Source organism: Mauremys mutica, chromosome 18 (assembly GCF_020497125.1).
Source record: "Mauremys mutica isolate MM-2020 ecotype Southern chromosome 18, ASM2049712v1, whole genome shotgun sequence".
Taxonomy (NCBI): domain Eukaryota; kingdom Metazoa; phylum Chordata; order Testudines; family Geoemydidae; genus Mauremys; species Mauremys mutica.
In genome coordinates this window covers 9,959,812-9,976,863 of record NC_059089.1, presented here as the reverse complement: position 1 = coordinate 9,976,863, position 17,052 = coordinate 9,959,812, and the positions used below count along the sequence as shown (strand labels likewise).

The 17,052-nt window shown below is 47.6% G+C and overlaps 1 protein-coding gene across 1 annotated transcript; it reads right to left on the bottom strand.

The window, feature by feature from the left end:
* Positions 1-10,478: 10,478 nt before the first annotated feature.
* Positions 10,479-10,860, bottom strand: LOC123352499 (small nuclear ribonucleoprotein F). The gene has a single exon (XM_044992701.1). The coding sequence runs from the start codon at positions 10,788-10,790 to the stop codon at positions 10,530-10,532; it is 261 nt and encodes an 86-aa protein (XP_044848636.1). The 5' UTR covers positions 10,791-10,860; the 3' UTR covers positions 10,479-10,529.
* Between the last annotated feature and the right edge of the window lie 6,192 nt (positions 10,861-17,052).

Genomic DNA, 17,052 nt, shown 5'->3' with positions numbered 1-17,052 from the left:
CCGGGGTCCTACTATGGCCAACGTTCAGTTCTGCGTGAGTCCTATGGTCATTTTTCTCTCTCTCTCTCCTGTAGAAGGCACAGCCAATGTGTATTGTACAAAACAGACACTTGTGGCTGATATTTTTGATGTCTTGGTGGATGAGGTTTTAACAAGTGTAGAGACAGCACATCAATCCTGGTTAAAGATAAACAGCTTTGGGAAACTGAGCTAAAGGTAGCCTCACTGGAACACCCCATGCAGGAAACTCAGGCAGATTACATAAGAAAATGGATTTTGAAATGGCATGCGAGCAGCCCTCCTGGGCCACTGCATCTATTTAATTTTCCACAGCGCAACCTCACAGCAAATAGTATGCGGCGACCGAGTGGGATTCTTCCAGAAGATTTTATTGGGAGTTGGATCATGCCCGCCAGGTTAAATTCACCCTGTGTAGACAGTCAGTGAAGGGTCTATACACCACTTACATCCTGCTTCAGCTTTATTTCGTGGGCTCAAGCTCTGCCTAGACCTTTTCACCCTAGGCAGGCAGCCAGCAGTTCACCCTTATTGAGCAAATAATTATCCGTTAGATCCTTTTGGCCAAACGCACCCTGCTTTGGAATTAGCAGGATTCTTTTTTCCCCTGGAGTACTGGTAAATGGACTTGATGCTGGGAAAACCCCACCCCTCCAGGACAGGGTTAGCACCAAGATGAGCACAATGAGCAAAGTGTGACTGATGCGTCCAACGAGGATTTTGGGCCATTTTCTTTCTTTAGGAGAAAGAGGAGTCCCTGGAACACTTGGGGCTACAGGTAAGAACCCCTGCCCTCGCCTGTATACCAAGAGAGCTATTTAAGATTCATTTTTAAAGCACTAGAGTAACATGGAAACAGGACATTCTTTGTACACGATTGTCTCCGCTATTCCTCTAAGTGATATTTTTCCTGAACGGTGAAACTCTTGAGCCGATTAAAGATACCAGCATGGGGCTGTGTAGATAACGCATCTGCAAGAATTGCTCACAGGTTATATTTGGCCCATGTCAGTGTAAGCTAGAATGTAACTAAAACCCCAGCTATACAGGATATGGCACAATAGGGATGTGTGTATTTTACAAGCCTATAACAGGTAAACCTCACCTCCCACGCAGCACCGATGGTATGGAGCAGTTAGTGAATGCAGCCTGAGGTTGCATTTACTTTCTGCTAGTGCACAGCGGAGAGAATATGTGCTCACCTGACCTAGTGCTAGTGTAAGGGAAATTATGCTGCAATCAGCTGTCCCTAACCATCTTCAGCAGGCAGATCTCTTCTGCCCAGTGAGATCCAGCTCATCTACTAAAGTTAGGGGTACAACTGGGACCTTAACTCCAAATAACCAGGCTTAAAGGCCTTGTTTACAGTGCCCTTTTTTCTTAAGCTTTCCCCATTGATGTGGGTTCGCCAGTAGAAGCAGCAGTGGAAGCACTATGTACACAGGTCACGGCCCATGGGTTGTCTAGACAGGCTTTGAGTGGGGTCAGAAGACATGGTGCCAAGAACTCTTGCACAGCTGCTCTACGTTAGTGCTCTCACCATTGGGGGGGTGCATCACTAGAAGTATAGTGGTAGGCAAACAGTTTTCCCATCCCATGAAAATTTGAGGCTTCAGAAAAACAATTTCCTATCCCAGATTGGGATGAAAAGTTGAAGTCTCAGAATTTCAGTTTTGTGGAAAAAAATTTGTAAATGTTGGTTAGGGACTGTCAGGCTCTGGGTTCTAGGTGGTCTTGTCTGGTGGTTGGTGGTCAAGCACAGGTACCAAGGATTGAAGCCAGCTGTAGAGTCAGGACCAGGCCAAGGACTGTCCAAGGACTGGCTGTGGGTGAGAAACAAGGCCAGAGTCCATAGGCAAATCAAATCAGGATGCGAGTCAGAGTCTGGATGCAGGCTGAAGGTTGAAGCTGGGGTGGAGTCAGTCCCAGAGCCTGAGGTCAGGAAGCTGGTGCAGGCTGGAGCCTTAGGGTTGCCAACTTCCTAATAGCAGAAAACTGCTTCATCCCCTCTCACTGTTCCCCCCCCTTCACTCACTAGCTCATTTTTATTAGGCTGGGGCAGGGGGTTGGGGTGCAGGAGGGTGTGAGGGCTCCAGCTGGGGGTGTGGGCCCTGGGCTGTGGCCAGAAAGGAGGGGTTCTGGGGGCAGGGAGGGGGCTCCAGGCTGGAGCAGGGGTGCGAGAGGTGCAGGCTCTGGGAAGCTCTTACCTCAGGCAGCTCCCCAGCAGCAGTGACATGTTCCTTTGACTCGTAGGTGGAGGCACAGCCAGGCAGCTCTGCACACTACCCCTCACCCACAAGTGCTGCCCCCCCTTCCACAAATCTATGTGCTTAAACTTTTAAGGGAAAAAACCATACAGTTGATGCACCAGGTTAGGTTACATTACAGCATCTGGAAACTCAGTCCCCTACAGTGCAGTGGGAAAGTGCATCCTCGACATGTGTGACAACTCCTGGGTGGATTGTCTGTCGTGATTGGAAGGAGGATCTCTGGATCTAAAAGCATGAGCCTCCAGTACCCTTAAAGAATTAGCTCTGAAAGCATGGAGAGAACAGCAAACTCAAAAGCCTGTGTACAAGGCCCAGCCGCTAGAGGGAGTCAAAACTCCATATTTGGTTAACATAAGCTACACCCGGGGATTTGAATCTTCAGCAGCAGGGTCCCAAGAATAGCAGCGTGTTCCTGGTGATGTAATCCCAGTGCTGATCTCACCCAGATGTGGTGCCATTCAGTTATCTTGTCTAATCACTGAAAGCAAAGTTCCCAGCTCTTCCTCCTTTGGGAGATCCAGAGTTAATCTTCTGGGCTCTTTGCTTTACGAGCACAACCCCCAGTACTGAGAGGGGGATGCATTTTAAAACGATTCCCTGCCTCGTGCTTTCAGAATTTATCCTCCCTTCCCAAAGGAACTCAAAACGTAACTGCAGCCTCTCTGCATTACTGCGAGGGACCCCTGGAGCTCAGTGAAATGGGCAATCCCAGTGCAGAACTGGGGAACGAAACTGCCCACTTGGACTAGATCAGCAAAATTGCTTTGATACAGGAGATTCCTTCAGCTATAACATGCCATTTACAACAATCACAATTCCAGCAACTGCACTGCAGGATGCAAGGGAGCCTGGTGGTACAACAGTTGTCATTTCTCCAGCCTAAATGGGCAGTGCTGGCTGGGAGCCCATGAGAGCAATGCAGACAGCGTGAACTGGAAAACAGGCAAAGGGTGCAAGTATTCCCACAGGCTGTCAGAGAGGACATTCAGGCCTGTGGCACCTGACAGGAAAGCCAGTCATGCTGACATGTGGCATCAGGGCTGCCTGGGGGGGCGCCAAGTGGGGCAATTTGCCCCAGGCCTGCCGCCCCCCCCCCCCCCCGAGAGTTTTTCAGGGGCCCTGGAGCAGGGTCCTTCACTTGCTCCCGAAGCTCCGGAAAACTCTCGTGGGGCCCAGGCCCCTGGAGCTTCTTCTGCTCTGGGTTTTCAGTGGTGGGGGGTCCTTCTGCTTGGGAACCCACCGCTGAAGTGCCCTGAAGACCTGCGGCGGGGGTCCTTTCGCCACCAGACCAACTGCCGGGTCTTCCGTGGCAATTCGGCAGCGGGGGCCAAAGACCCCAGGCCCCCTGAATCCTCTAGGCGCCCCTGTGTGGCATGATCCGAGCAAGCGTACTTTGGTATTTGTCTTTTCCATGCTGTATCTAATGTCTCTTTTCCATCTGCTCTGTTATTATTTTGCTCCTGCCCGAGCCCACAGCCTACCCCTGTGTTCATTTGGGGACCATGCCTTTCCCCTTGGTAAATTCCCACCCCTCCTCCTTCTCCCACCAACTCTGCTGTGACCCTCAAGAATAGCAAGTGCTCCAGACCTTAGTTTGTGAGCGTGTTAGAGGGAGTTACAGAGAGAGCAACATGGCACATCACCTTTTGCAATAAACTTAATCCTCCCTGACTCAGAGTGGGTTTCCCCAAGCGGCCCTGAAACAAGTCTCGACACCTATATCTGTCGGCCTTCCATTGCCACCATAGCAGACCCTACCTCTCACTTAACACCACATGTTGGATGGGTGGCTGGGCTCAGCAGCTGAAGCCATGCTGGAAGAGTGATAGTTTTCCCTTCTGAAACTATGCTAAACAAAGGACACATGATTCACTTTTATATGGCTGATGTTTCCTGGCCCTGATCCTCTCATGATATAAACCTACAGAGATTTTCTGCCCTGAGAGCTGCTCCTTGTTATAGACTCGAAGAGTTAGTGTTTCTGATGCTGTTGGTTTTAGAGAGTCATTTCTGGATCATTGCAGCTGCATGGTAGGGATGTTTCCCTTGTGCAAGGTGTAAGAAGCACATCCCCCCCAATGGGAAACAGAAGGGAGCGAGAGCAACTGACATGCTACACAGGCAATTTTTGTAACTACTGTAATTAAAATAGAGCATTGTAGGAAATCACACTGGGCTGTGTTATTAATAGGAGTTGTGGATTTAAATCGCTTAGGTTATGTCTACACTTATGGTGGAGTGCGAAGTACAGGCTCTCCATGTGTAGCTACACGCTGCAGTGAACAGTGGGCTGCATCCACACTGGTCACTGCAGCGTGAACCTACATAGCACAGTGAACGGTTCAGGCAATGGGGAGCTGCCAGCGCCTTTCCCTGCCACTGGAGCCTTTCACTGCAGTAGAGAAAGGCTCCCACAGAAGCAGGCAGTGGGACACTACACTGCTAAGAAGAGCAATGTGGATGTGGGGCAGCACTGCTGGGGTGTGTAGAGAGCTGAGTAAGGTACATACCCTGGGGATTCCCAAGCTATGCTAAGCTATGTCCCACCAGCTCCACTGCTCTTTATACCCATGCTAGCTGGGTGTGCGGCGTCTGTTCTCTGCACACTGCCGGAAGTGTGGCTGTAGCCTAAATCAGCTTTGGGAATCTCCACCCATGCATCTCTTCATGTGTAAGGAAGATGAGAATCCAAAGCCCCCATACTTGAAAGTACAATTAATACGATGCCAAACAACTCTTTTGAACCTTCCTAGAGGGTTCCAGGGCAGCTAAGGAGCAGAGCAAGTGCTAGCAGCCAGATGGGAAAGTCACACTGTCCTGAATGTGTTCAGGGGTCATACCCAACTGGATACAATCTAATGGTGAGGAAATAGAGGTGCTACCCTCCAGACATCTTTAGTTGTAGGTGCCACCTGGTCCCTCAAAATGCTGAGCCCAAACTCTGCAAGGGAGAGAAGGGACCATTAGATCTAGTCTGACCTCCTGTACATTGCAGGCCCTTACATGTCACCCAGTTATTCCTCTGTGGAGCCCAACAGCATGAGTTAGACTAAAAGCATTTCAGCCCTCAGGAGGCTCAAGTGTGGAGTGCCACACACGGAACAGGAGAGAGCATGATGCCAACTAGGCCTCTGCAGTGGCAGAGAATTAGGTAGGTGAGAGAACTGATGAAGTGAGATAGGCCCACCTGGGCCTAGTGATCCATACCCCATGCTGCAGAGGAAGGTGAAAAAAAAAAAATCACAAAGCTACTTGGCAATCTGGGGGAAATTCCTTCTTGACCCCAACTCTGGCAATCAGCTTGAACCCAGGCAGGAAGACTCGCAAGCCATGGATCTGAGAAACAGGGCTCTCTGTACCACCCCAGAGCACTGACCCACCCCATCCAGTATCCTGTCTCAAGCTGTGGCCAATCTCTGATGCTTCAGAGGAATGACAAAACAGAATACAATTGAGCCAATTGCATATCAGGGGGGGGAAAAACCCTTCCTGACCCCTGAAGATGCCAATGGAAGCTCACACATGAAATGTGATTAGTTGCTGTCTTAGCGCAGAGCTGCAAGTGTTCTGAATATCCTGAGGGTAACGCAGCTTCCCTTTCTCTCGAAGGCCCATGAAGGAAGGGAATGAACAGGGGCGTCAGAAGCTGCCATGTTCCCATCAGCAATTAAATAAGGGGCACTGTGTTTTAACATCAGATAGCCTGTCAGTGTAGGTAGATCTCATTCCCAAAATGAGATCTTGCAACAATTAGTCTGTCAATCTCAGCCATTCAGCATTTTCCCCGGACGCACAACGTCCAGCAATAAAAGCCAGAAGGTGCAGCCCACTGCTCTTGGGCACCTCGGGGGATGAGCACAGGATAGGTAGGGAGACAAGTGGTTGAAGTCTGCAGCCTTCCTGTGAACCTGCCCCTTTGTTCTGACTTATCCTTGTGTTCTCAGCCCTGCTGATATCTCCCTCCCTAACACGGATGATAGTTAGGTGAAGACGACCTCCTCATGTGCTATCTAATTAGGCTGTAATACCCCCAATGACTTTGTTAATCTGACAGGAAGGAACTATACTGTGTTGTTTTTATTTGTTCTGTAGAGGGCCTGGTGCATTTCTAGGTGCTTTATACAGAATCATCATCAATCATCATCGTCTCTGGTGTCAAACCACAGGGATGAAAGTTTTCTGTGTAGCTACAACCTCCTGACTGGACAGCAACCTTTTGGTGGTCAGTTCGGCTCCCTGCTATTCATCAGCACCCAAAGGGATGGTTGACATTTAAAACTAACATGGAAAGCACCTTAGTTGTGGGTTTGACTCTCAGTAGTCAATGTCTTTGGAGCAGAGTCCTTTGAAAACTCTTCCAGTGAAGATTGAGATCTGTCTCTTTCTCACCTCCTGAAATGGTATTTGACACCCTCCCAACATTTTCAAGAGCAGATCCTCCAGTACCAGTTTCAGCCTGGATATAGCAAATCTAGTTCTACATGTTTACAGCAAAGACAAACAACTGAAACAACTTACGTGTCACCTTACGTGAGTCATTCTGTTTATTACCGCTCCTTGCTCCTAAGATTTTGAACAAAACATCCTTACTCAATATTTTGTCAAACCATCTTATTTTGTACTAAATTGAAATGTATCTGTATTCGCTAGAATACATTTAATACACTTCTACCCTGATATAACGCAACCTGATACAACAGGAGTTTGGATATAATGTGGTAAAGCAGCACTGGCTGTGGGTTGTGCGCTCTGGCAGATCAAAGCAAGTTCAATATAATGTGGTTTCACCTATAACGCGGTAAGATTTTTTGGCTCCTGAGGACAGTGTTATATCGGGGTAGAGGTGCATCTAGTGCCATACTCTAGCAACAACTTCGCCAAGTTCATGTATTTTGCTTTAATACATGGCCTGACTTTGGTTCATAGCCTCCAGTTCAAGTCTTGAGCCCAATGCTTCCTGCTGTCTGTGTCTCTCTCTATTACAATGAGAGATGAATGCAACGTTCACACTGAAATGCAATGAATGGCATTTCATTATGAATGCAGAAAACAGGCCAATTTTCATAAGAAAATCACTTGGGTATATGAATTTCTCATGTGAAATTGGGCCATTTTACAGCAAAATAATCCCACTTTGAGTAGAGGTGCTTCAGAATGAAAATTTACCAGTTTGATTTATTGAGGTAGAGGGATACAATCCAGGGAACAGTTTGTGTGAAATAAAATTTGTCAATTTCCCACAGTTCAGGGACATACACATTTTTTAATCATTTATTTAGCTAAGCATCTTATTGTAAAATCCCAAGTTAGTGAACTAGAATATCTGGTAACCAAGTAATTCACTTAGAAGGAAGGATGATCTTCCAGTTAAGGCACTAAACTGGCCTTCTGAAGATGTGGGTTTAAAATCTCACCCCTTCCACAGACTTCCTGTCTGACCTTAATCTGTGTCTTAGTTCCTGTAATGGTGCCAGACATGGCATTGCCTCCTGCTGGCTGGTTTGGGAATTAGCTCTTTCGGCAGTGTGCCTTCACTAGTGGTCTCTCCCCCCCGTTACTCTATTGGTCTTCACCATCCTCACAGTGGGACCCATGTCACTCCTCGACTGCGGCATCTGATTCTGGATGCTGCCCTCCAGCTGTGCCCGCTCTGCTGGCTCTCCCCTGCTTCCAGGGGACTGGCAGCTTCTGGTTCTAGCACTTGCCTCAGTCGCTCACTATCATCCTCCTCATCTATCCCCTTCCTCCAAGGGGGAACGGCAGCCTGGCTTAGCCACTTATCACTGGCAAGTCGGGGGGGAGGGGCGGCACAGGCCTACCTGCTACTCTGGGCCCCAAACTAGGGACCTTCTAGTGGCAGCCACTGACTGCCCTCCTCCAACTCTCCTCTACTGCCTGCTTCCCTGGGCCACTTCCCTGTTGCCCCAGGATCTTCTCTGCCCCATTGTGTCAGAGCCCCAGTCTGGCAGTCGTCAGCCAGAGCTCCCCCAGCCTCAACTGACCCTGCTCAGCCCTGCTCTAAGAACCAGTTCTTCTCCCTCCAGGGAGAGACTGCCTTCCTCTCTGCCCTGCAGCCTTCTTATAGGGCCCAGCCTGGCCCTGATTGGCTGCTGTCAAGCTTCCACTTGATTGGCTGGGGTTATGCACAGCCTCTCTGGCTTGCTTTAACCCCTTCCACACCAGAGTGGGGCAGCTGCCCCACTACAGTTCCCAGTCTGTAATGTGAGGATATTCATGCTTTTCTTCTCTCTTTTCTATTTAGATTATTAAATGGGCTGTCACTGCCCCAAGTGTTTATGTGTGCGCATGTACACTGCCTAGAACAATGGCACATGACAATGTTCCTTTAGTTGTGAAGATTCATTTAATTCCTCCTCCAGTCAACTTCTGTAGCATTCATAAGCAGCCCAAAACAAAGTGTACGTTCTAATTTACTGAGCCCCCCCTTGTCCTGAGGGAGTTAGCAAAACATTTCTGATCCTAAAACCTTTGCCATTGTTCTTTATTGCCTTCATTCTTATAATCGTGATGTTTGTATATTACAAACTTCACTCCTAGAGCTTGACAGTTACTAGATTTATAGCCAATGAACAGGACAAAGAGAAGCTTGCTTCTGAGATTATTCCAGCTCCTGCAACCCTTCCTGTACCATTTATTTTCCCCAGGGGGTGAGGATTGTGGGTCTCTGTGTCCTGATAAACTCTCCAGTCTCCATGGATGCCGTGGGATACCCAGTGCTGCAGGTCCCAAAGGAGAACCTGGAGCTGTAGAAATGGGAGGAGGAACCTCCCCAGGCACTGAGTGAGAATTAGACAATTCCAGCAGTTGAGGCTAGAGCCCCAAAGGTATTTAGGTGCCTTACTGCCTTTTAAGGCACCCAAATCCACCATGTAGGTGCCACTGACATCCTCAAAAATCACCGCTCAGCGGCTTCCTACCCTCAAGGTGCTTAAGTTGCCACCAGTAATCACATGCAAAGCCACCCAAATAATTGATGCCTCCCCAGAGCTAACAAGGGAATTCTCCAGCTTCTCACACTAGGAGCTCCCCTCACAGCTGACCCGTGGGGCCCAATCATATAGGCATGGTCAGAGTACACCTCACCAACACTGGGGTATTGGTGCTCCCATCTATCCCTTTGCCTAGTAGTCAGGGGGTAGGAGATCTAAGATCAAATCCCTCCCCTGCCTGATTTGGAGCAGAGACTTGAGTGCAGATCTCCTCCATCCCAAGTGAGCATCCTAAGCACCCGGCTTTACTGCAGCGGGTGTCAATTTTGCTAGTCCACTTTGGCCCAATATTTATTTTATACAAAGAGCAACAATGACTCTACAGTGCAATGGTTAGGGTAGGAGAGGAGTCAGGTTTGAGTCCCTGCTCCAATTAATATGCAATTATTTATGCAAAGTGGGACAGCACCACCAGGAGAGGTTGAGAGAGGCCTACCCCAGAACAGCCAACAGCCTGCTGCTGATTAAGGCGTCCAGCTGGGATGCGAGCGCAAGTCCCCACTCCAAATCAAGCTCATCCTGACAAACACTCTGAGGAGGAGAATTGAGGTAAAGGAGGACGACCCCTCCATTCCACAGCCCACTCCCTCCCAAGAAGCCTGGGGGAGAGGGGGTTTGCAGCATGCCTGAGAGCTTAACAAATCCAAGGTAGGGGTTGAATCTCCTAATTGAGAGATTCTGAGAGCCTGCCCAGAGCTCCTACCTTCTCCTGGGGAGGAGGCTGATCTCTGCTATAGCGGTAGGGCCCAGTGGAGGGACAGTCTCTCAGGGAACCAGGTTCCAGACCTCAGGACTTTATGGGTTAATACACACACACTTTGAATTCCATCCAGAAGCCAGGCCGGATCCCAGAATGCCAATATCAAGTTCTCCTGTCATGGAACTCCATTTAACACAAGTTATCCAGAGAACCCAGGAGGACCCTGGAAATATGTGCAGGGAATGCTAAAAAACATCCTGATCACAGCACAAACCTCTCTCGCCCTGCAGCGAAGGACACAAACTGCACAATGACCCTGCTCTGAAACACTGTCTGTTTCCGTTCCTTTATCATGCCACAGAACAATAGAAGTATGAGGGGTGCTGCTTAGAGGCAGGCTGCTTGCGTATCTGATGCCAGAACACTCTGGCTAAGGTTTTTCAGAGCAATCTATGGAGTTTGAAGATTCCTGCCTACAAGTTTTTTTTTTTTTGTGAAAAACTGATCTTTATTTTCCAGAAATATACAAACTTATTCTCTCATTTCCCCATCTTCTTCTTCTTCCTCTACTCCTCTGATGTACAGGACATTGTTACACCTTATCAAAACTTCACCAAGGTGTCCTGACAATGCACCATCGATGTATTCTTCTGTGTTTGCAAGCTGCATGTTCATGTAGCCGTCGACAGACACCAGGTAGCCCTTGTACTCCATCCCCCACTTCAGCTTCACCATCACCGGCTTCCCGGTCAGCCCGTTCAGGAAGGGCTTGGGGTTCAGGGGCAAGCTCATGGTAACGCGGCCTGGCACAAGGCAGCAGTAAAAACAAAAATTACTCGCAGGGCCGCACGTGCGCCCGCCGGAGTCCAAGAGAAAAGCAGGAAGTGACGTCCGCGCCTCCCAGGCAGGAGACTAGACAAAACAGGAAGTTAGTTGCACAAATGTGCTACTAGCTGTGCCTTTTGAGAAGAACATTCCCTATTTTAACCATTACCATTATTATTAACCATTTTCCAACCTGCTCTTTTAAAAGGGTCTGTTTCCCCACATCTACTGTATTTCAGTCTTAGACATACATCCCTGCTCTTCTCCTGTGCCTTTATTTGTAGTATTAGCATGTACTGAAACGTCATCCATCTGCTAGAGACTCTCATAGCAGTTAGTCTGTAGGACTCCCAGCTAAAGGGGCTCATCCTTAGCTCACATAGTGGTTTGCACAGGTTTTTACAGTGGAGTTACACTGGGTAAAGACGACCAGAGTGAGGCCAGGGGACAGCAGACCTGGGAGCGTGCTTCATTTTCAGTTGGTGCATGTAAAGTTTTCATCTTTGTTATTTTCCACAGCTTACACACAGAACTAGATAAAAACATAAGACTCTTGTAACATAGTGATGTTGTTTTGAATTCTTAGAAGCAACACAAGAACCCCAAAACAGAGAAAGACAAAGCAGGCTGCTCCCTAAAACAGAGAGGCACAATGTACCCCACCTTGCTTTTGGTGGCCTGCCTGCAAGCTGACTGCTGCTTGGCCTAGATTGCACACTTCCCTACAGAGCATGTCAGGAGCAGGAAAACCCTGGAAAATGATCGGTCAATCATTTCAATACACCACAAGCATCATAAAATATTTGATTCTTCATCTGCCTTTCAGGAGATAGAGTTGCTCAGAAGATCCCAGGCAAGGTGGGGCCAGCAGAGCAGAAAGGTAAAAGTAACAAAGAACAGATAACGGTGTTTGTGGAGTACGTGCTTGAAATACCAGGAGAGATTTGTAAATATTTGGATGCACCCTCCAGGGCACATTTTTGCCAAGTGTTTTATTCTCAGGGAGGCGGAGCCTCTCCCTGGTGGCCGTGGAGGGCTGCTTGGCAGCAGAACCACTGCAGTAACCCTCAGCGAGGAGGAAAGATTCGGAGAGGTGCAGAGAGGCAGGTCATGGGGCAGTGACAGCCTCAGGGTGCAGACAGTTCATTTGCCCCCACCCCAACATGGCTGGCCTGACCCCTGAGCTCCAGGCTGCCGACTGGAGCTGAGCCCACCCCGGCTTCAGGAAAGCGAGGCAGGGCCTTGGGGCGGAGCATGGGCAGGGCCACAGCCTGAGTGAAGGCCTGAAATACCCTTTGGGGAGCAGATCTGCTGGTTCCCTGGATCTCCTGCCCAGCTACTCTGGCTGGGTCCTGGCATGAAGATTTAGCCTGATCTCAGTTGTGAGCCTTCCCCTCCCCTCACTGATATTTCTGCATCTTTTCTCTTTATCAGGAGTAAAAGTGGATGGTGGCTCCTTTGGACTGAAAGGCAAGGAAGTGCAAGTAATCCAGAGCTTGTCTACACAGCCCCATAGTGAGGACTGCGTGGGTGTGATTTGCAGTGCGCACTGAAGCGTTGCACTTTAACCACAGACCTTGCTAGCCTGAGCTAAAACAATCCTATCAGAAACAGGACCATGTTAACGTGAACTAGGGCTGGTCCACACCAAGAAGCGGGGTCGAACTAGGGTACGCAAATTCAGCTACGTGAATAGCGTAGCTGAATTCGAAGTACCCTAGTTCGAACTACTCACCCATCCAGACGCCGCGGAATCGAAGTCCGCGGCTCCAAGGTCGACTCCGCCACCGCCGTTTGCAGTGGTGGAGTACCGGAGTCGACCGCGGCGCTTCCGGAGTTTGAACTATCGCGTCCAGATTAGATGTGATAGTTCGAACTCCGAGAAGTTGAACTCACCGCATCGACCCGGCTGGTAAGTGTAGACTAGCCCCTAGATACCTTTGAGTCTGAGCTAGCAGCGTCTACATGGTGCAGTTATACAGCAACACTTTGGTACGCACTACAAATCACACCCATGTAGTCCTCACTACAGAGACGTGTAGACAAACCCGTGTCTTGATTTGAAGACTTCAAGCAATAGAGAATCACCACTTCACTTGGTAGTTTCTTCCATTGGTTAATCACCCTCACTGTAAAAGTTTGTGCCTTATTTGAATTTGTCAGGCCGAAATTTCCAGCCATTTGTTTTTGTTATGCCTGTCTACAGTACTAAGGGTTCTTCAGGAGCATACACAATCTACCTGAAAGGTCAGGCCTTTGGGGCAATTTGATTTGTAACCATTTGTAGCAAGTCATTAACGTTGTTTTAATCCAGGTGATTCCTTTAGTAACTTAAAGAACACATTGCTTTCAGCCATAGGCCACAACCATGATAAACAGTCATGCAACTGGGTCTATAAGGGAGCCTGGTGGTTCAATTCTTGTCATTTCACCAGCCTGAACAGGAAGTACTGCCTGAAAGCCGATGAGAGCAATGCAGATGCTGGAAGACAGGCAAAGGGTACATATATTCTTACCAGCTGTCAGAGATGAAATGTACGCCTGCTTAAATGAGTAAGATGATGAATGTTCCCTACAGCACAGTCCATCTCCCATCATGCTACTGGGACCAGTTAATCTTTTTTTTTGTGTGAAAAGTGCTAGGGTCTGAGAGTGGCAAGTATCTATATGATAGGGCCACTGCTTGTCCCTGGATATCTTCCTGCCTATCTCACATCCTCTTGATACTAAGTGTGATCACTTGCTGTGCCCACAGCTCAGTGAGCCTTAGCATGTAGAAGAGAGGTGATAGAGTATCACAATACATAGCTTTGATGGCAAGCCAAACTTTGTATTCTACATGCCAAGCAATGAGCCTATGAACAGGGAGTAAGAACAGAGACCTCTTGGCCTGGATCACCAGATGAGAAGGCTCAGCACAAGACACGTTACAGAGACAGACCTAATAGAATCAGTGATTTTTAGAAAATGCCAGATAGGCCCTGATTCAGCAAATCTGGACTGTGTCATTCCTGCCTAGTTTGGTAAAATACTCCTTTGCTACTACTAAGGATTCTCCAACAGCAGCATTTGCTTAGATCTCTCTTTTGACAGGTTGATTGAATCCCACAAGTCAATCACACCCCTCTGACCATAGCAATAGAGGAGGGTCCTTGTCTTCTTGACTTTCCACAATTGTTATTCAGCTTTAAAATCTCTGCCCCTGGTTTGAGGGCCTCACAAACACTCCAGCAAGCAAATATCAAGCCACAGCCCCCTACACAACAATGTAGGAAAATGCCCACAGCCAGTGAAGGGAGGCCAAGTCAGTAAGCCAACCTTGGCTTGGTGGGAGCTGTTTCAGACCATGCTGAATATTCCCAGCTATAACCAGGCCCTTGCTAACCCTTCCAAAAAACCTCAAGATGGTCCTTATCATTCATACACAGCTAATGTGTTTGCAGCAAGGCAGGGCATCTCCCCAGCTTGCTAAGGCCTCCCTGCCACACCCATGGTCTCTTTAAAACAGATCCACAATCTTAAACAAACAAAACACAGGCCTTCAACTGACCCTTTACATTTCAGGCATTCTCACTGCCTTACCTGCCAGGGGACTGTAGCAGCCCTGCCTCCTGCGGTTTCCTGACACACTCTCTCTCAGGCACCTCTCATTCATTTGTGCTCTCTTTGGCCCTTTATAGCCCCAGGTGCAGCCCTTAATTGGGGCAAGTGGGAACACCTGTTTTGGCCCAGGGGCCCTGCACCTACTTCAGTTACAAGGGCCAGCCACCCTGTGGCAGTTCGTTCCCGCAGGAAGGAAGGAAGGAAAATAACTCATTTGGCAGGGTGGGGAAAGCTCTGGAAAGAGGTGTAGACGGTTAAATTTTTCAAAGCAGCTAGGGTATTTTGTCAAATGGCTATTGTGAGGCTAGATTTCCTATGGGCTGATTCAATTCAATAGAGAAGGCTTCTACAGGGGCTGGATCAGGACTCTGCTCTGTTTTGGAAGCCTAAACCAGCAAGGAAGTTAGGGTATGTCTACACTGCAAAAAAAAAAAAAAGCCTTAGAATAGGTTTCCTCTCTATCCTTGAAGGAAGGGGCAGGATTTGCAGAGGCAAAGATGTAGAATATCAGGGTTGGAAGGGACCTTAGGAGGTCATCTAGTCCAACCCAGAGCAGGGCTAATCCCCAGACAGATTTTTGCCCCAGGTCCCTAAATGGCCCCCCTCAAGGATTGAGCTCACAACCCTCAGTTTAGTAGGCCAAGGCTCAAACTACTGATCTATCCAAACACTCAGATCAGAGGAAGATGTTCAAGTAATACTTACCCTTCCTTTAAGAGATACAGGCAACTCTGAACTCAGCAACTGGAATGATAGGTGACAATGTCTGCAAACTCCTTTAATGTCCATTTGTTCCACCTATACTCACACTGAATGAATGTGAGGAGTGACACTACCTGAGGTTAAAAGATTTTTCAGAGATCTTAGGCACCTCAACTTCCCTTGAAGTCAGTGGTGTCCAGAGGTACTTAAAACCTTTGAAAAAATCAGACCCTAGATTCTCTCTTTCTAGCTGGGGAAAGGTGCTTCTACGGCATTTGCTAATGGGCAGGTGAAATTTTAGGGATGGAAATGGGACTGCTAAAGGAATCCGCAGAGTAGCTGAAAGATTGCCCATACTCAGGTGCTCAAATCCATCAGAAAGAAAAACAAAGATTGTGCAAATAGTTTCTGGGACATGCTGACTTTTTCATTTCCACCAGGAAATAATGAACTGCACCTCCATCACAGATATTTGGAAAACAAATACTTTGTCAATTACCAGTCATTCAGATACATGCTGATTCTTTGAGGCTGTCTTAGTGGTGATACAGGGAGGTTCTCATCATATTCTGCCTCTTTCATAAAAAAAGAAAAAAATCCAAAGCAAAGAAACATGTACAACATCCTGTGGCAGAAGCAAAATCTATTTCTCCTCATCGGCAACAACTACATTTAATTTGTTAGGGAAAATGCGCAGTTAAACTGTGAAATCGGTTTGAATTACAACATCTAGAAACTGAGCCCCATACGCTATATTGCAAAATCCCACCTGAACCCCTGAGGGGTTAAATGCTTGTATCTTTTGCTTTGATAGCTTGTCTCCAAATCTCACTGGATTGTTTTCACTAGGGACATTTCAAAAGCATTTTCAGGATTTCTGAACCTAGTCTGAAATTCCACCTGGTTGCTACTAAATGTTTGGGGCCAGATTCTTAGCTGGTGTATATCAACATAGCTCCATTGATCTCCACCAGTTTACTGATGTATTGTTACTTTATGAGCTCTGGAGAAGGTGAGATAGGATACAAAATTAACACCTGCTCTGGGCTAGAACCTCAGGTTCACCCACTATAACAGACATTGTATTGATACAACATAACAATTCTCAGACGCACTGTCCCAGGAAGTGCAGAGTGTCCAAGGCTTAGTCTATTTATTGACATAAAAACATGGGCTAACTGTGTTACCTTGTCTACTGAGGAGTTACACAAGCACAGTTCCCCAGATTGCATCCCACTGGGGTAGACAAGGGTTATTTTCTAGGGCCATTGATTTGTTTTTAGTTTTGGTTTTTAATTGATTTGTTTTGTTTAATTAATTAATAGGAATTCTGTGACTAATCACAATGATCTCCAAATTTACAAGCATAACAACCGGTATCAACAAGTAAGAGGATGTAATTCTTTGTGCAGTGGTTTAAAAATGTAGCTCCGATCCATCTCTCTTCTGTGAAGGAAGCCCAAACCTCGCTTCCACCTTGCGCCGACTAACTACCCTTATTAAGATGTGATTTATGTGCCCGGCTCCCACTGAAATCCAATAACACTTTCTGGTGCTTTTGAAAACCCACCCTGAATGAACAATCCCACTGTCGAACTGACAATCCTGGAATTTAGGGAATTAAACTCTGATTCAGCAAATGTCAACGGGACAGAAGCATTTGAAGTGCTTTGTTGAAAGAAGTTAAATATGATCCGGAGAGGAGAGACGAAAGTTCGAGTTGGTACCAGGGAGCAAGAGTGGATCTGCTGCTGGAAGAGTCTACATTTCTCTGAGTCACCACGTTGGGGTCTCACATACCTGTCTCCTGGACATTCACAGGCACTACTGATAAATGGGCTGCATACCGAAAAGTGGGAATAATTCGATCTGGAGAAATTAGCCTCTGGCACTCTGAGAACTAACAAAATTTCCAAGACCATGG